Raw genomic sequence first — 26,063 nt, 5'->3', positions numbered from 1 at the left:
TCCTTCCTTCCGTCCTTCCTTCCTTCCTTCCTTCCTTCCTTCCTTCTTCTTCTTCTCCTTCCTTCCTTCCTTCCTTCTTTTCTCTCTCTCTCTCTTTTTTCCCAAAGGAGTTTCACCCTTTGTTGCCCATTCTGGACTGCAATGATGTGATCATAGCTGACTTCTACATCTGCCTCCTGACTTCAAGTTATCATCCTGCCTCAGCCTCCCGAGTAGCTGGGATTTACAGACACGTGCCACCAGGACCAGTTAATTTTATATTTTTAGTAGAAATGGGGTTTCCCAGTGTTGGTCAGGCTGGTCTTGAACTCCTGACCTCAGGTGATCCTCCCGCCTCAGCCTCCCAAAGTCCTGGGATTATAGACGTGAGCCACTGCACCTGGCCAAAGTCCCTTCTTAAGGAAGTTGGGAAAAACAGGGAGGAGAGCAGCAGAACTATAGCATAATGACTATGGATGTAAGTTCTGAACCTACCTGCTGAGTGGCCTTAGGTAATTATTTTACTCTCGCTAAGGCCCCAGTTTCTTAATCTATAAAGTGGGGTAATTCACTCTGCGATTGTGAGAAGTGAGTTGATACTTGCGAGAACATCTTTTAACAGTGCCTAGAACATAGGAAGCTCCTAGTAAAAGTTAGAAATTATTATCTGTCTCCCATTTTATTATTTTATCAACACAAATTTATATTAGGTTTTTATGTAGCTGGTCATGAAAATGTGCTATTTCTTTAGAAGGATTGTAGGAAAGGAAATCTAAGGAAAGTAAGAAGGTGGTCAAAACCAAGTTAAGTAAAAACAAAATGCAAAAGAGGGGACTCCGTGGAAGAGAGGCTGGACAAAGGAGAAGCTCTCTTAAATAATTTGCTCAAGTTTCCAGGCTCTAGTCCCCACCACTCAAGTGAAAAGTCTGAGTTGCTCTGTTCAATAGAGTAGGTCCCTGGAGAATGTGAGTCTTAGTCTGAAGATCTGGGACAAAACATCCGCTATGTTCCTAAATAAATATTGTATTGAAGTGTTCCTGCCTGTGCCATTTATTACCATCTGTGTGTACTTTGACTGAATACGTTTTAAGCACTATGGAAAACAAGGCTCTATGATTGTACTGCCTCGATATTTCTGTCAGAACCTAGTGCCCTGGGAATGTTCTGTTTGATTGCCAATTAATGGTTTTTAAAATAAAGTTAGAGAGTTGTCCTAATTTTGTTTTCTATTCTAAATGAAGTCAGATGCCTTGGGAGCTGTGGAGTCTCTGGGGCTAAATAGCCTGGGTTCAAGTTGCTACACTTAGCTAGCAGGTCACTTTCCTTCTCTGGGAAATGTAGATAAGAATAATACTGAGCTAAAAGGTTTGCATGAGGATTAGATGAAATATTATCTAGAAAGCATTTAGCATGGTGCCTAACGTATTGTAAGCATTCAATAGCATTAAATCTTATGTTATTAATGTAGATTAATTTATTAGTACTCACTTTAAAAACTATAAAACTTTTCCCATTTTGAAAAACAGCTTTGTCTTTCTGCCTTCTGATTTTGATTTCTTCTAAAACGTGCTGCTGCTTCTTGTACACAATTCTCCCATAATATAATTTAAAGGATTAATCTTCTAAAGCAAGGTGGTCAGGTACAATTTCTACCAGCTACTAGCAAACCAGTGGCAGACCTATGGCTAATTTGATTTTTAGCAGAGCAATTGAAACATTGTCTTGTGCAGAGGTTTTAGGCAATAGGGAATATTGCTGGTTGGACACTGTGTTCCTTATTCCTATCTGACATTTGGCCGAATGTGATACATAAAATGTAGATTATAATCACAAGTTTGAAGGTGTATCAAAAAGCCTATTCTAAGATTCAAAAACTCCAACATTGGTTTATTAAATCACGATTAATCTGAAGCAATAACTCAAAGGCATGTCACCTATTTTTTTAAGAAAAGAGAAAAGCTTTTGATGGCCTGTGGCTTCATTTGGGCATTGTCCTACAACAACTCCTACTGGACATTGACTCTGTGACGCACCATGCCAGGTGCCGGAGACTGAGATAGAATGGCCATTAAGTAAGTAAACATTTACATTATTGTAAGTAGTAAGATGAGGATTGCCATCAGTGTATGATGTTTTCAATGTTCCATGCCCTCTCTTGATGTTTTCATCAATGAGAAAAAAGAAACTTCTGCATGCTCCCAATTTCCTCACACTCTTCCACTGGGGAAAAGAAGGAAGAAAGGGAATTTAATCTGATAGGTTAATTTGGAAAAATATATCAATTTTACCCATTTCAGTCCTTTTCTCTTGTCTTTTCCATTTGGCTGCTGGCTGCCTATAAGAGTGAAAAATTCTGCTGTGCTCTCTGATGCTGGAAGTTTTACATGTATAATCCACACCCCAGCAAAAGAAAGTTAACACTGCCTTGACTGGGTGGGTTAATCTGGTTGATTCTGGTGCCTACTCTCTGCAAACCCACTTGTCTACAGATATAAGTCACATTATGTAATATCATCATTATTAGTAATATATATATGATATTTTCATTCCCCATGCTTCCTACTCTATCGTCTTATATCTCTATTTTCAGAACTCAGAGAGGAAACAGGGTATAATTTATTAGGTCCCACAAGACCTCAATTTTTTTCAATATTATAGGCTCCTAAACCTATCACCAAAAAAATAGTAATTTAACATTTACTTTAAAATAACAATGAACTAATACTGTGAAAGATGTGAAACACATGTGTCTTTACATTCTAGGCAACAATTTAAGAAAATAAGACATTTATTTATAAATAAGAGAAATAAGTTTACAAAGCAGTGCTATACATGTGGCTGAAAGCTAAAAGGTATTTTAGAGTCAATACATGTGATTAGAATACAAAAACGGAAAGTCAATTTGTTATTGGACTAACAAAAATGATTTCATCAAGTATTCGGGTCTTGATTTGGGCAGAAGTATAGGATTTAGATGGGTAGCGAGAAGAAGAAATTTCCATGAGTTCTTCATGGCACGATAAGGAGCTCAGAGGTAAAAATAATATAATAGCTATGATTTATCGAGCACTATTGTAGACACTTTATTTGCATATCTCATTTAAAACTTATAAAAATGTTGCAGGAATAAACAACTATAATAATATACACATTTGAAAGACTTTGAGCCTTAGAAGCTTAAGCAATTTGTTCAGTGTCATGCTGCTGCTGATGGTGGATTTGAATTCAACCAGCTTGAGTCCCAGAGCCAGCCCTGGCAGCGCCGACACTATACTGCCTAGCAGAAAGCAGGACTAAAACAAATAGTTAATATTGGGAACAAGTGACAGAGAGTGGCAAAATCATCTATGGATTCTATAGAATACAGGCAGAACAGTTTGTATTTGACCTTAAACATGACTGGTACCTAATAAATATTTTTAATCATAAAAGCACTATGAGAGAATAGTGTGGAAAGACTGAGTTGCAACATGAGAGAATTACAATGGGTCCTTAGAAAGTTGTCAATTTAGTAAAATACATTGTATCACAGGTTATTTCAATAAAGAGGTCTACAGACTGATCATAATTCCAAATGAATTGTAAGATACATAAATTCACAAGTGTGATTGACTTTCATATTATATTTCTTGCATATTAGTAATGGCTAAAATTTGTTAAGTGGTATCATTAATCTCACCTTATACATGAAGAAACTGATCCAGAGAGATATATTAAGTAATTTCCCTAAGGATGTACCCTTCTATGTGAAGTAGCTGGCATCATAAACGCAGGCAATCTGGTTCAGAAACCTGCATTCTTAGTTACCACTCTGTTGCTGCTTATATACCCCACCTGTTTTTCTTTGTCCAGTTGGGATATTTCAAAGCTTGTCTTAAAATCTAAAATATCTAATTATCCTCTAGGCCAGAATTTCCCAAAGTTCACTTTACAGAATATTAGTTCTACAGAATATAAACAGGGGTCAAATGACAAAAAAGGCCTTGGGTAAATACAATTGCAAAAGCACCAGATTAAATATAGTTTTTGTTTGTTTGTTTGTTTGTTTGTTTACCTCAGAACTTGTCAGGGCTTTTACTCTGCCATTCATATTTTCTGTAAGTTTTATTCTGACCCACTGTGAGCTATGTTGAAATCAAAATACTTTTACAGTAAGCTGGTGCTAATGTGAGGCATTTAAAAAATAGTATTCAATTAATATATCTTTGAAACATTCATAATGGTACGTCTCCATGACCACTTTATGATGTTTTGCTTATATAGAACCTTAGCTGTTATTAGTTCAGTAATATTATATAATTTCTGTACAGCTCTATAACTCCCATCAGACAGAAGAGAAATTCATGTTAATTTCTTTGGACTGGAAAAAAAGAGCAAGTATAGATTCATCATATTTCCACTCTGGACACTAATTTAATGAATGCTTTTTGTAATGAAGCAGAATGTTTCCTAGTGGTGTATTTTAAATATTTTTGTCTAATTCTGGTCAACTTTTACACTCATTTCCTTTTAGTTTTTAGTAGCCAAAAATAATTTAGAAATCATAATGTTCACGGCCATTCTATAACAGTTCTGGTTACCTGAAAACAGCATCCTTGAATCAACATGGCCTACTAACTAAAATGAAATGTAACTCATACTGTATGGCTTGCAGGGTATTAACCAAGGCAAAGCAATCATTTTAGATATTTTTTCAAAAAGATGACCGCAGTGGTTGAAAATCGTGGAAATAGGTCTGATCTGGGAAGCAAATGAGTATTTTTCTATTGTATTACTATTTTATTACATATTACATATTACACACAGAAACACACAAAGGTATAGTCAAGACTTTTCAGGTTGCTCCCTAAAAACTTAGTTTATATTTTTCTTTGAAAAGTTAAATTTTAAAAATTCTCCAAGAAAACCAGAGATACAGTGTCCACTTACCATATCATGGTCTGAAACGGGTCCAAAACTGGTGACGAAGATATCAGTCTTCACTTCGGTTACACGCTCTGGTGAAGCAGGAAATTGGGCGAGTGAGTGTCTATCAACAGTCCTTATTAGATCTCACCACCACATACTCACACCCAAATGGGACATTTATTGGCTTTGATTAGCTGTTTCTAAAATTGGTCCACTGTGTAGTCCTGATAATTTACTGCTTACACATAAAATTTCACAGTTAATATTTTCTATGGAGAATGAAGCCTAAATATGCCACTTTGGGAGGCAGACTTTATGGAAAACTCAGCTGCTGCCTAATGAATTCTTCAAGAGTGGACATACTTGACTAAATGATACTAAACTGCTTCACATTATAATGCAAATACATTAGCATGTTGGTATAGCTTAAGTTTAAGTATTTTTACATGGCTAGACAGATCCTCCAGGTATTTAGGCTACTCTTGGGAAATATATAGTGTACTTTAGCAAGCCTTATTAACTCTTTAAGGACTCAAGAGTATGTTATATAAATGCTTGCTTTCTTACACTAAATCACAACTGAGTTATCCAATTATTCCCTGGGGAAAGTAGGACATCCTGTGTAAGTCTCTTCAATTTTCAGGATGAGAAGAACATATTATGGCACAGAAAAAGTTCACTTAATATATTCTGTTTCACATTCCATGTGGTTTTATTATATTGTCCTCTGATGGCACATATATCAACCAATAAAGCATATTAACTATAGTACTATGACAACTCAACACAGATATTTCCAGAGAAACACTGCCATTCCCCAAGAAATAGCAAAACAATGCTTTCAGAAAAGAAACAATTTGTTGAGGGGTGAAAACGAAAAATATGACTTTCTCATTTTCATCTTTAGCTCTGCAAAATGCAGTCAAGTATCTTTAACAGTTATTTTTTTATTTTTTAAATTTATTTTAATTTTATTTTATTTACTTTTTAAATTTTTTTAATTTATATTTTTTCCCAGGGAATAATTTGGATAACTCAGTTATGATTCAGTGCCAGAAAGCAAACATTTATAAAACAGACTCTTGAGTCCTTAAAGAGTTAATAAGGCTTGCTGAAGTACACTATATGTTTTCCCAAAGTAGCACAAACACCTGAAGGATCTTTCTAGCCATGTACAAATATTTATATGCCAGGGTATTTGTATCTCTTTCATGTAACATAAAAAAGGTGATTCACCTTTTATAAGTTCATTTGAATTTATAAAATGATGATTTCCTTTAGAAATCAAGAGCTGGCCTTTTTCCCTTAGCAATTTACTTGTGAAGAGTTAAGACTGTCAGTATAAATTTATCCCAAGAAGATCATGTTATACACTATACGTAATGTGTAAGTCAGCTAAAAAAAATTTTGAATCAGAGATGTTCCCTTCAATAACCAATACAATATTTTTTGCACAAAAAATTAATTGACTTTAAACTGCTTAAATGAGTCTCTTGATGTAGGAATTATCTGCAGTTTATCCTTTTAAAGGTTCAAAATGAGAACATAGCTTATGACAATGAAAATAAAGAGTAGTGGTTTTAGAACTCACTTCCAACCGTAGCTTTAACATGCTGCATCAACTTTGGGTAGTGTGAGATGCACAGTTGTCAGCACTGTTTCAGCTGCCTTAACCATACTTCTCTTCTGATGTCCCTATTCTCATTCATTCTAGCACCATTTTTCCACTATATGTTCTCTCTATTACACACATTCTTTACATATATACTTTTTACTAGATTATTTCTTTTTCTTAGTTAAAACATCTGTTATTTCTTAAGACTTCATCAAGAGCTTGTACTGTATTAGAAGTCAGGACTGCATTTCAATGAAAATTAGTAATAAACAAAATCTATGCTATCTGTTCACAAAAGTTTGAATTTATCATAGTAAATGAGCTCACTCTTTTCTCCACTATTTTTTTTCAATATTTTCCTTTCTGGATCAAATAAAGGCACTGTCACTTGGATTTTCTGTGATATAATAATATATACTTTTATTATCAAGAAGAAAGCACAAAAAGAAAGATAACAGACCCTCAGTCATATTTTCACCCTAAATTCTTTATGCACCTTATTGTAAATAATTTTATTTCTTATTATTTATAGATAAACTTCTTGCAATTAAGTGTTTCCAGATTGGGTGACCAAGGAGAATTAAAATCTAAATTATCTTTATACATAAATCTTGGTATGGTCAGATATTCCTATTACACATTTTTTTTTTCCTGATTTGCTGACTCAACTTCTCTTTGTTTCCAAGGTTCAACTTTGGTTCTCTTCATATAACAAAGTGTAAGATCTACCATGCATATTTTATGAAACTTAGTAACATATATGGAGTCAAAAATGTTTTAATTATTTTTATTTTTGAGATGCATGTTCATTTAGGGAATACCTGCCAATCCTGGTCTGCACACTTGCACGTACTCTGTAGCCAAGGTCAGCTCTCCTGGAGTCCTTTATCACTATTTGTAATTCTTGAGTGTGGGAGGAGCATAATTTCTACACTTTAAGGTAATTCCATGAAGTCCCTAGCTTTACAAAATTGACTTACCAAAGGTGTTAGGAGCCTAGGAGCCACCAATCTGCATTACTTAGCATGATAAAAATCCCTGAAGGGGTAAGGTGACCACTTGGCAAATGTATGGGCCATTTCTCTCTGTTATTTTAAGATTGTTAGTAGATAACCATACTGAAATAAACTAGTTAAGGCTCAAAAGCATGTTTATAAAAATTATGATACCAATAAAATACAGCACAAAATATAGTTAAGTTTACACTCATGTTGCCATGCATAATTGTTACTGTGCCATTTAAAGATATGGCAAAAATAGAAATAAATTCACATACATGATTATAACCACATTTTGAGAGTCTGTTTCTTTAATATTTTGTTTAGCCTTTCTCCTAAACTTATTTACCATACCAGTTCATCATCTTCAGGTACTTTATCTTGTTTTCTGCTAGACACTTGGCTCTGAGATTTCCCAATACTTACCATTCCAATATTATAAGACAAGTGCCCTGACTGGGAGTCTCCACATGCGTCTCTTGAAAGACCCTACTCACTATGAACTCTAACCATACATGTATCCTTAAAGAGTTCCTGATTTCTTACTCTCTAATAATTATTTTTCTCCTCCAACCATACTCTCAATCCCTAGGCTTTAGGTTGCAAAGTTTGTAAGTCTCAAAACTGAAAGATGCCTGTGGGAGATTGCAGTGACCAACTACTAAATGGAAGGAGGAGCGAAGGCATAAGAAGAGGAAGAAGCAGAGAGTAATGTATTCTGCATATTATCTAGAACTTGGGGCATTAGAATAATTTTAAAAGGGGAACAACCACTCCTCATATGTTCCCCTCTAGTATATCTCCTTTGCCACATACCCAAGAAATTCTCTTTCATTTGATTTGTCATCAGCTCTTAGCAAGTGTCCAGTGGGGACAAGGGGGCGGTGGGGGAAAGTTTATGTGGCTGGAAAACTCTGCTAATTAACACTGTTGCAAACATTAACATCCTAATGTCTCTGAGGAATCGTGTCTTAAATAAATATGGTCAATCTTGTTTACCGATGTTTCCCCAAATTATTTGGCACTGCTACTCTAAGATATTTCAAAAGCTTTAGGGTACACTTGAGGCATATATAACAATACATTGTGTTGTTAAAAAAAAAAATAACTTCAAAATATAAGTTTAAAAAACTCAGAAAGATGTGAAAACAAGTAAAATTCCCTGGAATGCCACCATCCACATAAGTCCACTGATACGGTTTGGATATTTGTCCCCGCTTAAATCTCATGCTGACCTGTAATCCCCAATTTTGGAGCTGGGGCCTGGTGGGAGGTGTTTGGATTTTGGGGGTGGATCCCCATAAATGGCTTGGGCCATCTCCTTGGTGATAAGTGAACTCCCTCTCTCTGAGTTCACATGAGATCTGGTCATTTAAAAGTCTCTCTCTCTCCCCCCACCCCTTTCTCTCTCTCTCTCTCTCACTTCTGCTTTTGCCATGTGATACATCTGCTCCCCTTTCACCTTCTGCCATGATTGGAACTTCCTGAGGCCCTCATCAAAAGCCAAGCAGATGCCAGTGTCATGCTTGTACAGCCTGCAGAATAGTGAGCCAATAAAAATTGTTTTCTTTATAAATTACCCCAGTCTCAGTTATTTCTCTATAGCAATTCAAGAATGGTCTAACACATCCACTTTCTATTCAAATATAAACTTAATGATTTTCCTCAAACCACATCCTCACAAATATACAAACTGTATATGTATAAACATATATACAAATACTATGCTGCAATTCCTAACTCCCAGACAACAGTTAATCTGTTTTTCCTGGGAATTTTCTACAATATTGGTATCTTGCTGATAAGATTTGAAATAACATATGTTTTAAAGCGATAATTCAAAAAGATGAGATTAGTACTGGAAACCACAATGAGAAAATTAGAGTAGTAAAATAAGTAGTAAGCCCAATAGATTAAGCATCTAAACATTCAGATTTAAACTCTGATTTTTCTCGAGAACAAGCTGCGTGATTTTAGGTACAAGCCTTTAATCTCTCTGAGTCTCTATTCTTACATTTTGAATGAATAAATAATACCTGCTCAAATGACTACACAGCATTGGAGTGATGTTCAAATAACATTGTGGTGCCACAACACTTTGAGAGGCATCTGTTGGGTACATTAATTTAGTCAATAAATGTTTATTAAACATTTTCTATGTGCCACTTAGGCACTCTTCTAGGTAACAGTAATACAATGATGAGTAAAACTGTAAATGCTTCTGTTCCTCTGTAGCAAACCACATACTTATCTTAGGAAAAACATATTTTAGGTCGATTAGGGGATATATAGAGATGTAAGTACCTACAAAATTATGCAAAAACACATGCATACATTCTGCTAATTAAATTCAGATTATAAATGCTCTCAAAAAAATGTCATTTGAAGAGATAAAACTTGAAATGAGACTTTAAAGATGGGAAAAATTTAGCAAGATCCAGGGAGAGGAAAAAAAATTTAAAAGAGAAGGAGGCAAAGGATCTGAGGTGAAAATAAATGTGCTAAATGTGTTATGTTTAAGAAACAGAAAGTGCAGTATATCTGGATCCTGGTGATGCTGATGATCATGGTACAAGATGACAATGTAGAGGTAAGTGGGACCATACCTGAAGATCCCTGAGCATTTCAGCTAGCAGTTGACCTTTATTTTGATGCAGTAGGAAGTGTTTGGGTAATGAAATGAAATGAAATGAAATGATGTTACTTACAGTCTAAGAAGATAGTTGATGCTGTGTGAATAGTGAATTGCAAGAGTGACTGTAATAAAAAAATGGAGGAGGGAATGAATAAGAAAGAATTGTAGGTGGTATTTTGTTAGTAATGCTATCATAACCATTTATTTAATATGATATTGGCCATATTTTCCCTGGAAATGCTGTCTGCTGAGGAACTCAGAGTAATATTCAACTAGACCCAGTTCTGTGGGTTCATAACTGATGAAGGAAGTCTATTGCCTTATTTAAGCTGCTTTGTGTCTATTGATTCACAGAGGTAGGCACTACATGGAGACTAAATGGACTAACATTAGTCGTTATAATAAAATGTATTCCAAAACCCTACTTTAAAATGGTCCTGTTTGGAAATTGAAAATATCCTGGGCTCCTACATAAACATCAATGCATATTCCTGGATAAGGCAATGTTCCAGCTCCCTGGTGACCTGCTTGATTGGAGCAACATTTTTGTCCCCTGTCCTTCTTCTCTATTCAATTAATGCCTTAGAAAAACTGGAAACTATCCCTTAGATAATATGTAGAGCTACTTAATTTTGACCATATTCAGCTACTAAGTCTGCATATGGGGGTAGACACCCAAGTTTCAAGGTGTTTGACCAATCCCTGATTCTTTGGTATTTTGGGATTCTAAGAACTCAGATATTGCAAGCATGTCCTAGGAAGAAAGGTCAGTATTATTGCAGGAGCTATTTATCTTATTTCCACTGATAAATTCTCTCCATATGCTGTAATTTGAGCAGTTTCTATCGAGAGAGGGCTAACCTTCACAAAAGATTGTGCTGTTGGAGAAATGGGTTTCTTTTGATCAGTAGAAGTCCTTTTTTAATTTTTATAATTTTTAATTGTTGTGAGAACATAGTAGGTGTATGCATTTACAGAGTACCTGAGATGTCTGGATACAAGCATGCACTGTGTAATCAGTATAAGTCTTGATCAAAATTGTGCAAACTGTGATAACTCTCACGCATCCTATTTCACATTCACAGAATAGCATTTTAGTTATACGAGAATAATACTATTAACAATCTTACAGAAATATGCAAATACTTAGGGCCTTGCTTTCTCTTAAGTTTTCCAAAAATGGCAGTCTGTGATATATAGCAAATGAGATTCGCATCTTAGGAACACTACACTATTTTTCAAGTATTGAAATCCGATTCTGCCAGAAAAAAAAAAAAAAGCAATGACCTATAGACAACGTTTTTTTTAAAATCCCACATTGGTTCTGGAATCAACATGGGAAATGGAAGCTATATAAAAAGGTCAAGAGTAGTTGCACAAAAAATAAACCATAGCTGTTTACTAATACTGTGCATATTATAACTTGGACATAGTTGCAATGGTTACTTTTTTGTAAATGTTTTCATTTTTTAACTTTTGTGGATACCTAATAGGTGTATATATCTATGTGGTACATGAGATGTTTTGATACAAGCATGCAATGCATCATAATCACATCATAGAAAACAGGGTATCCATCCCCTCAAGCATTTATTCTTCATGTTAAAAACAATACAATTATACTCTTTTAGTTATTTTAAAATGTCCAGTTACACTGGTATTGACTATAGTCACCCTGTTGTGCTATTAAATACTAGGTCTTAGTCATTCTTCCTATGTTTTTGTATTTTCTTTTGTACCCATTAACCATCCCCATCGCCCTCCCCCCATTACCCTACCCTGCCTGATAACTGTCCTTCTACTCTCTGTGTCCATGAGTTTAATTGCTTTTATTTTTAATTTCCACAAATAAGTGAGAGCATGCGACATGGATGCAACTGGAGGTGATTATGCTAAGTGAAATAAGGCAGGCACAGAAAGAAAAACATCACAGTAGTTTCATTTTATCTCAGGAGAATATTGGCACTGATCAGGTAGATGGTTTATATACCACAGAAAAGATGAAAGTAGCAAGTTTTCTAAACACGCTAGAACACTCCTTTGGGTATCTAGGTTAAATTCATTAGACAAGCTGGCTTCATGAGCTGACGGTAGACCTCCGTCAGTAAATGTTAAAAGGTATTCTCTGTTCATTTTAACAATTCCTCTTGGGGTTTTGGTAACTACCTTTTCTCTATAATTTAGCTGAATTATGAAATATCTAGATACAGTATTTCTGTGGAAATGTATTGCATTTTGCCCAAGTCTGAACATCTGCTCCACATCTTGCATTAAAAGCAACAGAGAAAACGACAGCAAATTCAAAAGGAAGGATTCCAGAGTAGAATTTCAAAACATAATACTAAAGGCTATTCTCTGGTATAGTAAACACAATAAAAACAACAACAGGAGATTGGATAAACCTCACCATCTTTTAATTTTATTTGGAAATTGTCAGTAATTTAGACTATTTTATCTAATGCTATCACATTGTGACAGAAATTATTTTGTCCTATTTTTTGAAATTTTATTTTTTTAATATAAATAGAAAACAAGTATTTTAACATTAGTTGAACATGAACAAAATGTTTCTCTCTGATCTCAACGTTACAAGGGATATATATATGGGATATATATATAAAAGATCACATGAATATCAGACATCTTATCATCCTGAGAGAGGTCAAAGTTGAATTTTAAAAGAATTAAACTGCGTGGCTTTCCCTACCCTCGAGTCACCTAAACTTTACAAGGTTGCACAAAAAAATAAATTGTTCTTTTTAGAGCACTCTTAGTTTTCCATTTTTTCTTATTTTTACATAAGGAAATGGAACCCAAGACCCAAGCCAATTCCCTAAGAAGCCAACGGTATTTTGCCAACTGTAGGGAATTTCCAACCCAGCTGCCTTGCATTAGGGAGTTGGGAATTCTTACATCCTGAAGCTGAGCTCTCTTGCAACAATTAGGCTAAAGGTTAGTCTTAAAGGTTTTATATTGGCATAAATAATTCAAGATTAGGAAAAAATATGATGGGAAGGAGAAACCCTGCTTTGAGGCACAAATGATTTGTAAAATAATATGCTACTGTTAAAATACATTCAGAGACAGCTCCAGTTCCTAACGCTCTTCTAATTGATGCTGTCAAAAAAAAATCTATAAATGAAAACAAAACAAAACCCCTCAAACCAAAAAATCCAAATCTATAGCATTTACAGAAAAAAGAAAATGTTAACTAAATATCTGTGAAATGTGTAGCAGGGATAAAGGTAGTCCATTCTCTATCTACAATCTTACTTCTCTATCATCTGCCTCTCCACTCTTCTCTCAGGGTTTGTGGTTTTAGGAATACACAACCATCTCTGTTTCCTTTGCTGTCTTTACGTGGTTTGAGGACAAAACTTTTGAGAGGCATTTATCATCCAAGATATTATACACTGATATTAAGTTGAAGACTGATTCAGATATTATAATAATATTTCCAGGAACTACTATTAACAGGGAGAGGGAGGATGAAAAGTTCTTTCTTCTGAAATTCTTTCAAAATGTGACTCACTTAAGACCTCATTCCTTCAGCTATATCATGTTTGTGTTCTAGTTAAAGAAGTATCTGCCCTAATTTGTTTTCCAAGAAGTGAAATGAATGTGTTTATAGAATAATATGTTTTTTGTAAGTTAGATGCATGAAAATGAGCATGTGTACAGAAGAAAAAACCTTTAGCTTGGTGGCATGCCCTCTCGGTGATAAACTGTGTATCAGCGTGGCTCACCTGGGATTTTGGCTTATCATAAATAAAGTGTAGCCTGTCTATATGGTGGAGTAAAAGGGAGGAGAAACATATCACTGGAGGACTATTAAGTACCCATAAAAGCCTGATCATCTTCCTTCAAAATTCAGCTTCGTATCTCTGTTTATGGATTATTTTTGTCCCACACCCAAAGTGTAGGGGAAGCCAGTATGAAAGTGACTGAAATTTCACACAGATGGGTGCAGTTCAGCAGGAGCATTATTTAATTTTTTAGAAAGCTGGAGAACATTCAGGCTTCCTTCATATATTACAATATGGGCAAAGAGGAGAAAACTTGGGAAAATGAATTTCCTGGGAAAATTTTGGTTTCATCCTGATTTAGAACTAAAAGAGCCATATAAACAGATCAAGGGACACTTGAGTCTCCCCAGGCTCATGAGATTAATTCCTCTCCTTTTTAATTTCCTCTGTGTTGCTCTCCTTCGCTTCCTCGATTCCTCTCACTCCCTTCTGTTCTCTATTTTCTATCCTCTTTTGCTTTCATTTTTTTTTAACATTTTTCTTTCTTATCTTCCCATTTTTTCTGACTTTTATCCTTTTTTCCTTATTTTATTCTTCTACACTGACCATGCTTTAGGTAAGGGTTCTTTCAAAAACATTGCTCAGCTTCTCATTGCAAGAATGTAGCAGCCCCCCACACCTTGCCAACAAACAGAGATTATAGACAAGAATGCATTCAGCAATTACTGATAATTTTTATTTGTATTTTCTGGATACTGATTATTTTAACTCAAGTCTATTTAAAAGTTTCTTTGTTGACATTGTACTTAAATTGCGAACATAGCTGACGTATTTTTCTCTTTACAATCCCAGATAGACCATATTAAATTTTTAGAATTTCATGTATTCTAATCTTCTGTAGCTGTCCTACCTTCAAAAATCCCTTCCTAGAGATCTCTCTTTATTCGTCGTCATTTTATTTGCAGTTCCTCATGATTGCTCTTATCTCTGAAAAGGCAGCCTTTTAAAATAGTTTTATAGTGTTTGCAAACTGATTCCTATCATCTAGACTAACCAAGTTATATATTTTGTTTTCTAGTTATCAAACCCAAGGTTTATGTCTACTAAGAACAGTGCTATACCTTCTCATGCAGTGTGTGTTCTAAAAAACAGGTCATGATGAATTTGCAAATACAGGAGTTTCTTGTACTAGTCTCAAGTCTCAGCTTATCACATTTTTCTATTTCCTGGGGACATTCAGAAGCAAAAATCCCTGCTTTTTGCATAATGTTGTTACTTTTATAAAAAGACTTTTGTCATAATAAAGAAGATAGTGGGCACCTTTATCTTGCAAGAGGAAATCATCCTAGCTGTGATCATAAAATTACTAAAAGAAAACTTTTACTCCCTTATGAGCAAATGATAATCTCACGTATTTCCTTTATACAGTCTTTTCATCTGGAGGCAAATGGCTCCTGAAAAAACATAAAAAATAAAAAGGGAGGGTCTGTTTTGCAGTTGGGATCTACTGGGATGCATGTCATACTTAAAGTACCAAAACTTTATGGTAAATAAATAAAATTAAGTACTTCAAATTTGCAAAAATTTAAAAAGAAAGCCACAATAATGTCAACTTAATAGCAGCCAGCAATCATGGTGTTATCACATTTCTCTAAGTCTATAGCTGGTTATGTTTTTCAAAATGTCCTAAAACTATACTTAGTATTTTAAACTATAGTTCTCTAATGACAGATACCTTCTCAAAATCTACTTTAAAATGTTCATGACTCTGTAGATATAAGTAATAAACATGTGCTATTTTATTCCTTCAGGATTAAAAAAATTTCCCCAAAAAAAAAATTTAAAAAAAGTTTAGTCAGTATCAAAGTTTTTTCATAAATCTCAAATCCACACATTTAAGTGTACTAAATTCCAGTAGGATGTTTAGAATAAAAATAGAGAAAATATTTGAACTACTTTTTTGTTTCAATTTCTGTCATACTCTCAAAAGTCACTGTTACCAGGAATCAGAAATATCAGAAAAATCATCTTTAGTAAAGATTAAAGCACATCCACTGTTAATTTTCTCAAGTCCTGGAATTATTATAGCAATTAGGTTCATTTCACTCTAAGGAAGACAGCTTGTCTATACTTGGACAACTACTATTTTGCTCTTTAAATACATATATATTTTTGTTATTTTATGGGATTAACTAGATGATAAAAGTAGATTCTACAAAAATAGCAATTGACAGTATGAATTAATGTAGTTATTCCTGTAAGCAAATCTACCAGTATCACCAGTATTGAAAATTAGCTTTTCAATGAACTCTCAGTCTAATCTTTATATCTTCAAGGTCTAAGGCTCTCCAGGGTCTAGGAATGCATATGAGGATTAGTTAAAATAATTTCTCCTAAAATTTATTTGTTGAATGGGTTAATGTATATATTTATTAAAGAGTTATTATATACAATTAAAAGGAAATGAACAGTCACAGCTTGCTACGTGTACTCTGAACAATAATATAACCACATGGCTACTATTTTAACAGTTTGTGTGTAAAATTATTTACTAAATTGAAGATGATGCACAAATCTGTCAGATAATACTCATATTTACATGTCAAAATATTAAATAGTATATTCTAAACCAGGATGAAGAGAAATTTTTAAAATATGTTGTGAGATTCTGCTGAGTTTTTAGGGAATGATGGCACAGGGCAGGAAGGAGATTAGGTAAAGTAATCAGAGACATTTCAACCAGTGTTTTCAAAAGTCTTGCTATGCAAAATTTATGTCACTAGCCTGGCTATTTCTTCTTTTCATACATTCCTCATCTGGCTAGTTTCATAATTTATTGCAAATTTTATGAATAAAAAACTTTTGAAGACAATCGAGATGTTTAAATGTACACAAGCAGTATTTTAACATACCATATACACAATTAGGCTCCCCATTTTGTGATCACTCTATTTTGACTTAAAGAATTTTTCCTAAAAACCTGAATATAAACTTGGTGAAGTCTAAACCTGAGGAAATTTGTATAGTATGTCCTAAAATGAGTGTTTGAAATTGATTAAAAAGGATACCTGGTAAGACCTTTGACATGTATTTGGGTTGTGTCTTTGACAAGGCAGTTTCCCTTAAACCTCTGAGACACTAATGACATTTGGCAGCTTCAAAATAGACCCATAATGCACATCCATGTCATTACATTATGCAAAATATTTTTTTAAAAGTAACTGTAAATCCATGCAACCATTTAGTTGAAAAATCATTGTTTGAATTTGTAAGCTTTTTATTCTTTGCTTATCTGTGCTATCTAAATGAAGAAGAGGTGGCTTTCTTAATATTGCCATTTAATCACTATTTAAATATTGCTATTAAATAGTTACTACAAATGCTTTAGGAAAGGTTCAGTATCAACTATAGTTGGGAATCATGGTTTCTAACCTTGGTTTTCTGTGTGACTTTGAATGATAATTTATTTCTTTGGTTCTCTTGCTTTACTCTGAGATCAATATCTTGATTTGGCTTCATTAGTCTTTGTTTAGCCAAATAAGATAGTTTAATTATCTTATTCAAGTGTTATTCAAATGTGTGCAATTCCTAGAACTATTTACTCTTATTGTTACACATATTGTGTTATTAAGTGCTGTCTTCTACCTAAGCAGAAATGTATCAATATAACTGAGTAATTGATATACCAAGAAAAATAAAATTGTATTAAGAAAATTAGGGTATAAGTTCAAATGCACAGTTAAACTACAACACTACCATCTATCTCATTCCCTTATTAGCCTAGAGGTGGTGGCAATTGAACACATAATAGTGGATCAATATGTAATATTCCAAAATAAATGTTTGAACCAACAGAATCAAAGATACCCTATTGGAATTAAATGCAGACATAGCAGTACCAGGTGAGGTAGCTGCAGTCTTTGTGCTGGAAGATAGAATATTATCCCAGTTTTTACCTATATGAGAAAATCGTTACATGGAAAGTACTGTGCTTATCACATAAATGTAGCATCTCCTTCGTGTCATTATTAGAAGTCCGTGTCTGCTTTTTACTACATATGGATATGAAACTGCATGGTAACTTGAATTAACATAGAGTGATCTATTAAAAATAGATTTGTCATTAAATTACACATTACCATTTTTGTTATTTGACCATTTAGAGGTAAAGTAGGCTGTAATAGTAAAGATTTCATATTATTCTCTAAAACAAAAATAAAATAATGCAACCTACCTCCCAATCCTGGTCTCAGGCGATTGTCATAACCATCTAGGAGTCTGTCCAAAATCCTGGTGAAGACAGTGGTATTGTCTTTAAGTTCATCTTGTAATGATGGCTGTCCATAGCTGAAAAAAACATAAAGAGAAGCAATAAAGTATACATTTCTACTAAAACCTCTTTCCAAATAAATCCTTTCTCAGTTTTTCTACCTTGCTTTCAACTGAATCTTAACTTGAAAATTATTTTTTCACAAGGTAAAAAAGAATGTTATTTTTAAGCTCTGGGCATTTAATTATATTTTTAATTTTCATTTTTTAAATGTGAAAGGAAAATTGTGAGAAATGACTTCTGTCTGTTTACTTTTTGAATTATCATGTATATTACATTATAATGCCTGTCTTCTCTTGAGCAAGCAAGAATGCTAATGCACATGAAAAAAAATAGGAAACTTCTTTACAAATTAAAAAGAGTTACCAAAATAACTGATTTTTTTTTAATTTAACATGTAGCAAAAGCCTAAGTTTTAACCTACCAACATCCCTTCCTTCATTCACTTCATATAAGTTTGTGTTTTGGCGGGGTTTTCTTGATGTTCTTTTAAGAGATTTAGATAAAACATATTTCTTAGGATAATTATATTTTACATCAGTGTGCAAATTTCCATTCCTCTTAAGATTCATAACCCAATGATTAAAATTTGTTCACACAGCTAATTAATTTTCATTATTTCTAGTCTTAGATGTAAACAGAACCTTTAGAAAGATCAAGTTCAATAATCTTAATTTACAGTTGACTAAGCTGTAGTACGGTTTTAGTGTTTTGTTTAAGAAGGCACACCTATTTGTGAGCAAAACTTGACCTAGAACCTAACTTTCTTCAAATTCTAGTCTGAAACTTTATTTTCCTTCTTCTCTATTGGGATAATTACTTATATTTAAACGCTACTAGTTGAAGATGCAGCTTGTATCCCTTACCATTATTAGTCTTTGTGTTTCAACCACATAGTGACCTCAGTCCAAAAATTGTGCATTTCCTACATCAATCACATTGCTATCTATGCTCCTTGAATCATATTTTATGTGATGATTAGCATGACAACTCCAAAATCCTTTGAGAGAAGTGTTTTCTATCTTAGGATGGATCACGTTTACTGATATATTTCAATCATAGTTCTGACCTTGAGTACAAAAGCAAAATGAGTATAGGGTGTAAACTAAGAAACTGCCACAAATCTATCACTTTTGTATTTTCTACTTAATATGCCTTGTGCTTCACTCCTATGTGTTGATATTACTGATAAATATAAGAAAAATAGTAACATTTGAAACCAGAATTCACTTATTTGACAGCAGCAAGATATATGATCAAAATATCATTTCAAAACCAAACACTGTTTTGCAGGTAATTAATTTTGTATCGGCAAAATGCAATGGCTATTATTCTGATAAAGTTTTAATTTGATAAAGTTACTAAAACTAAAGGCTATCCATAATATTGGATATACGTAATGTGCCTCTTTGAAACAATTTTTCATTCTCCTAATTTCAACATTGATGCCATGCAGATTGAGGGCTTACTCTCTTATGGCAAAATTAAACATCTTGCTGCTTTTTAAACCAAATTTTCAACAAGCTAAGTGTCTTCCAGGAGGTCTCACTGGCAGATGACAGCAGTAAGGCAAAAATAGTTTTATGAATGCAATTATTTATAAAAACTTATTGTCACAAAATCAACTGCCATGCCTGCATCTTTCAAGGATACTAGAAGGTCATCTTGATTAAAATGGAAAAGAAATGCTAGAACACCCTAAGTTGTGAGGAGGCCCTGATCGGGAACTCTGAGAAAGAAAGCAATACAATAAGAAGAAAGAAAAGATGAAACGGGGTAGCATGATGAAATAAACTTAGATTATTAAAACAATTCTTACAATGTAGAGTGCTTATTACCTTTATCTATACCCTCTAAGATTTTACAGCTATATAAAACTCAGAAAATGCCTTTCTTCCTGATTTTATCTTACAAATATTTTCACCAATTGTTTGCACTGGGATACAGATGCCCGAAGAGACCACTGCCTTTTCCCCAAGACCAGTTCTGCTTTCCCAACTGGAATAGAAATCTTTCTTTTACATGATTTTTTAGTGACACTTCATCTTTATTTCTAACTTACTATGTCAAGTTGTAATTGCCAGAGAAAAACCCTACGAATAAGATGCTTATTCATTGGGTATTAAACACCCATGCCAATGTAGTGTTTCCTAAACTGAATATATATTTTGAAGAGAAATGCCAGTTACAGTACCTGATTTTGATTCTATATGAACCACTATATAATAAAACACTGTGCACTAACTCCATCTACAGGTCATTGCAATAGTAACACTTCATATAATTTTTCAAAAGCAGTAAAGACATTTAACTTCTCACATTAAGGATCTGATAATAATGCCTGTTTGTCAGTGTTTACCATACACAATAGCAAAAAACAACAACAGACAACTTCTGAATTAAAATAAATCTTCCTAAATTCATATGTCTTTCCAGACTATTCCATCTCCCTAACTTAACTCTTAAGAGTTCACTTGCCATTATATTTTGAATAAACTAATATTTTTATGATATGTCTGACTTTCTTAGGGGCCACAGGAATAGGCAGAACAAGAAATAGAAAAGCAGATAAAGAAAAATCTGCAATACATAGTCATGTAAATAGTTTCTACTATATTAATTTAACATGCTTGACTGGATCATTAGAACATATTTTGACTATGGTTAAGCTTTATAAACAATTAGTAATTTTTTTTTAAATAGAGAAATTTGATTTTACCAAAGTTCTTAAATATTTGTCTCATATAGTCTACCTTTATTTGTTATGTAGATAATGATTTCAAAATATGATATGCACATGCTTTTATAGAGACATGATTTTCAAATTAAAGATATTATTTAAAACTTTCCATTTCTATAAATACAAAAGTTATTGCATGGTCTTTACAATAGGCTAGAAATTCTCTTGTTAAAAAATCAGCTTACATAGTATGCAGCCACTAATTGGGGTAACTTTTTCTAAGAATTAGGAAACCGCATGTTTTGTTCAGTTCCAGCTGAACAACGAAAAGTTCAAGGTAAGACTTAAATGTTGAATTAATACATGTCTTAACAATGACTTGCTAAATGTATTCTAACTAACATGCAAATACACCGATTTTTTTTTCATACTGCTCCTCTTTATTCTTAGCCGGAAATTATTGCAGTTAAGTTTTCTGAATTCCCTTAGTCATAAATTCATTTGAGGACAATTTTCTTCCCCCTGATAAAATAAATGAAGTTACAGAAATTTTCATGCAGATTTTTTAAAAAGTGTCCCCACCTTCTTCCAGTCAACGTGCTGAGAAGGAGGATCCAGGCCCAAAGATAGTCAGACAGACCTGGACTTTTCCTCATCGCGGGCTGGAGCAGCTGAAAAGTAGAATAAGTAGATATCAATGTCTGTAGCAAGAAACATCAGGTTATAACCACCAGGGCTGACTGAGGCAGTTTAGATGAATGCTTTGAAGTCAGGAAATGACCTCACTGGGATATGACACCTCATTGGAAGCAATGGAAACCTGGACCATCCATTCTCCACTTTCCCTTCCATTTCTCCATTCAGAAACATATCAGTGTCCTTACTCTCCTGTAAAAGAATACAAGTTGAAACGCTTTCAGGTGACAGTATTGCTCAACATAAAAACTGTGAGTTGTTTATCTCTGGATTTTGTATTTATAATATAGTTTGGTTTGTTCTCTTCTTGTTGTTTATCATCTGAAAATTTGGACCTTTATGATTTGAGTTTCCACAGTGAACTGTGCATTAAAATTGTTAAGCTGGTGTCTCTAACAGGAAGAACATATTTAGGGATTGGATGGGATAGGTTAACATGTTGTGATGGCTGAATTCCTTTTTGAATTCTGCAGGTACCTTGATTTCAGAAGCAACTGTATTTCTTTCTATTTAAAAACATAGGAAACACACTGTTGAATGCCGGAGTCGTGCTTTTATTCCGTGCCTGTGACTGCTTTGTTAAATATGCTTCCTAATGTTTCTGTGAAGCTAAAGGACACACTTTATAGTCAAGCCATGTGCTGATCTCTCTCACATACAAACCACACACACAAATGCACACAAACATGCCCACACATATCTTTCAAGCCCTCTCAAATTCTGCCAGGTTGCTGCTAGGAAATGTTTCATCTCAAACAGATGGAAGCTGGAGTGCTTTGCTTTGCATGAATAAAGGGATCTTTTTTACCTCTTAGGTAAAGTGCAATCAATCACCATCTGATTGTTGAATTTAGACTTGGTAGTGGAATGTTGGAGAACTGGAGGACTACAGAAAGCTTAGAGAATTAAAAATGTATATAGTCTATGTGTGAAGTCCGTTTTCGAAATTCAATGCACTACCTGAATAAGGAGCAGCTCCGGTAACATTTTAATGTGCTGTAATTAATTCCAGTCATAATATAAGGACTGTTAACAGTATTTAATCTATACATCTTTGTAAGGTAAGTGATTAATAGATTGCAATCTTTTAAAGCTTCTTTTTCACTAAACCCTCTATAGCTTAATGTGGTATGCCTTTAAATACATCTAAAAATGCTTTCTGCACTCTCGGGAATCATTTAAATCACTAAAAACCATTACCAACAGGCATGTAAGCAATGAAACATAATATGTTTAGAGCGAAATGGTCTAGAGATAAGAACTGTGAGCCTCATCATAGCTTTTACTTAATTTAGTAATTTAGTGACTGGTTTTGAAACAGATTAGTTGACTATGACAAGAAATCTTGGATAAATATTATGTTAAAATACTACATCTAAACTGCAAAATTTTAATTTACCTTTCTACTAATATTTATCATTTGTTAAGAGGGAAAAACAACTTCTCTTAGCCCTATTAATTTTTGTTGATCTTTATAAAAAGATTGAATATCTGAATGGGTAAACAAACCACAGCAAAATCCTTTGACAAGGCACCATAGCTTTTTGCCCTCTTCTGACATTTTTAAAAGAGAAAAACCTATCATGGTACTTCAGTTGTTAAGAAAGTTTCTTGCAAATACAAACATAATAGTTTAAAAGAAAGGCTAAACTGCAGTCTTACCACTTTCTACCTTCATCCTCCCCCTCCCCCAGACACACACTCCAAACATTACCATCCCATGCCACCCATATCACAGACTAAGTTGAGTTTTCATGCTCAGAATGGGAGAGACCCCTACACCAGAGGACATTTCACCAGCGTCCACTGGAAAGGGGAAAACAGGCGATTTTGCAGCCAGGACAAGAGAGTGCCTTCCCTAGGATGACGGAACAGTGAGACAGGTTTTCTGTCCCAGCGTCTTAACTTTAGATGATGGCCCCCAACGCCCCTCCCCAACTCATCCCAGCTCCCCCTTGCAAAAATAAATAAATAAATAAATAAATAAATAATAAAAGACCAAAACAACATGCCACCACCCACCCTGCGGAATACATTCAAATATGCTTAAGAAGGAGGAGAAGAAAAGAAGAAAGACAGCGGAAAAATAATGCTCTTATATTGCTGCGGTTTCACCCTGAAAGAAAAACATTTCGTTGTTTCTACCTGCTGTGGGATCAGGCTCCTGTCCTGCTCGCTCCCTTGCTCGCTCGCTCGCTCTCCCTCTTCTCTCTCTCTCTCCCTCTCTCTCCCATCTCCCCACCGCTCCCCCCTCCCCGCCCCCCCCCTTCCCCGACTATAACATTCCTGTCTCTCCAGCTAGGAAAAGCCACCTTCAAAGCTCTGTCTGTGTATCGTGGTCCAAAGTCGCACTTACCTAGGGCCCCTTCTGGACACAGGATCTCTTAAGACCGGGGAAAAAAGTCTGGGAGAGAGAATCGTGGAGAGACTGGAACCAGCGCTAGTCTGCGAGTCCGAGTCCGGGCGCGCCGGAGCAGAGGGGCGTCCTCGCTCTGCCTCTCACTCACTTGGTCTGAGCCATCATGGACTCTGCGTGCTCCTTTGCTGAAGATTTCACACCCAAATTTGCTTCCCAATATCCAATCTGCAGCTATACAACAAAAGATTTCTCTTTACCAAGACAGTAGTAATACGTCCCAGGGCAAACCGGATGTGAAATAGGCGGTGACTTCATGCCAGAGAGATTTTATTTTAGAAAGGAAGGTGGTACCAGCCTCTGGATCTGGAGACCAATCCGCCCATTTTTTATATGCAGCACAATTTAACTTGCACCACTCTGGCCCTAATCCCCTTCTCTCTAGCTGCAGCCTCAAATCCTTCTACAGTCTGCTGCAAGCTTCTCTTTTTGGGGGGAGCGGCAATGGGGGAGGGAAGGGTAGAAAGGGTGAGAGACATACGGACTGCACTTAGGGTCTTTTCACACTTGCAATTTATGAACACTCGATTTTAAGGTGAGCCCATTAAAAATACAACTCTTCAGCGCAACTATTCTACCTTTGATCAAATATTAAACCACTGCCTGCATATGAATGAACGCAAGCTCTGAAACAGGGAGATGCAGGGTTACACGTGTGGAGAGAGCACTCGTCTCGCCTCTCTCCCTCACACACACACACACACTCCCACACATATGTCTAAGTCCCCGTGTCTTGCAGAGTCACGAATGGTGACGATTGGTAGGAAAGAGTTCTGGCAGGTAGGAAATTGGCTACTGGGTTTAGAGAGTCTTTCGCACTTTCTCGGGTTGGGAGCGCTTTCCACCCCACGTTCTTCTGTAGCTTAGAGGACAGCAAGAACACCCTCCGGAATCGGGTTTTTACCTTTTTAAGCAACTGTGTGTCTGTGTTATCATGGAGAAAACGCAGGCGCTGTTACCTCTGAATTGTGCTGGGTTCCTGGACGAAGAATATTTAACTAATAAATCATCCTGATCATTTGTAGGCTTGAGAGTCATATCTCCATTTTCGGAATCATTCCTTTGCCTCGAGCTCCATCATTCTCGGATTAGGAAAACGGGAGAGGGAGAGGGGGAATTTTTAGAAGTCAGGACGAAATCCTCATCTACTTTTTCCCCCGTCTCTGGCTTCTTCTATTACCCTCCCTGGTAGCTCTCCACCCACAAATAATTATACACTAGGAAAGGGGGGTGTGTTTCAACATCAGTCTAACTAAATTTCCAAGGAATCAGGGATGACTGTGTTTTCCTCCTCAGATTTTGTGAATGGCTGTTTGTAGCAGAGAGGGGATGGGTGCTGCCTTCCTGGGAGCGCTTAGTAAAACCTATATCACCGGGAGCTGTCCCTTCAGCACTAGCATCCAGTTATGGCAGGAGGTGCTGAAAAGGTGACGTGCCCCACGCAATGTTTCTGGTGTATAAGGTCTGAGCTTTGGTAAGTTCACTGGTCATTTCCTCCTAGTGAGCTCCTAGCAGAGAAGACGTTTCAGATGGGGTGGAGCCTGAGCAAGTGAAGAAAAAACCTGAGTAGCCAGTCCATAACCACTTTGGGGTTTATGATTCTACAAGTGCTTCTTGACCTTGTGCAGCAATACAATCAGCTTAATGATTAAAACTTAAATAAGGTGATTGCAATAATAAGGAATATAAAATTGACGACCACATTAGGGGTTGGGCTTGGTTACGTTCTGAGTTTTGTAGTCAAGTGTCAACTGGGAAATGATTTTAGAAGTAAATTTTGGAAGAGAGATTTGAAGATTATGTTAAGATACTCCTGTTTCTGGGCAGTAGTTAATTGCCTGCTATGTTCAGATATAATAAATGCCGATGTATGCTTAAAGATATTCACTGAAGAAACATCACAGCTTCCCTGTGTGTCATTAACCAATTTTTATTTACTTATCCATTGATTAATTGAGTAGTTTTGAGAATAAAACTGAATTTAATGAGATTTATAATTAATAATGAAATCCTAAGTTAACAATTAGAAAACATTATTCTTTTACATCATCTACAATGCA

General features: G+C 35.1%; 1 protein-coding gene across 4 annotated transcripts in view; it reads right to left on the bottom strand.

Annotated features, from left to right (window-relative positions):
* GABRA1 (gamma-aminobutyric acid (GABA) A receptor, alpha 1) overlaps positions 1–25,181 on the bottom strand; it is a 56,017-nt gene extending 30,836 nt beyond the window's left edge. The window contains exons 1-5 of one of the 4 annotated variants that reach the window (XM_011947719.1): positions 24,963–25,181; positions 23,944–24,177; positions 21,474–21,562; positions 18,116–18,228; positions 4,909–4,976 (exon numbers count right to left, since the gene is read on the bottom strand). In XM_011947719.1, coding sequence (XP_011803109.1) covers positions 4,909–4,976; positions 18,116–18,228; positions 21,474–21,547 — 255 coding nt within the window. In that variant the 5' untranslated portion in view covers positions 21,548–21,562; positions 23,944–24,177; positions 24,963–25,181. The other 3 variants (XM_011947720.1, XM_011947718.1, XM_011947721.1) reach the window with 3 other exon arrangements.
* Between the last annotated feature and the right edge of the window lie 882 nt (positions 25,182–26,063).

This window comes from Colobus angolensis, unplaced genomic scaffold (genome assembly GCF_000951035.1).
Source record: "Colobus angolensis palliatus isolate OR3802 unplaced genomic scaffold, Cang.pa_1.0 Scaffold27, whole genome shotgun sequence".
NCBI classification, from domain to species: domain Eukaryota; kingdom Metazoa; phylum Chordata; class Mammalia; order Primates; family Cercopithecidae; genus Colobus; species Colobus angolensis.
This window is presented reverse-complemented; position numbering and strand designations above follow the sequence as displayed.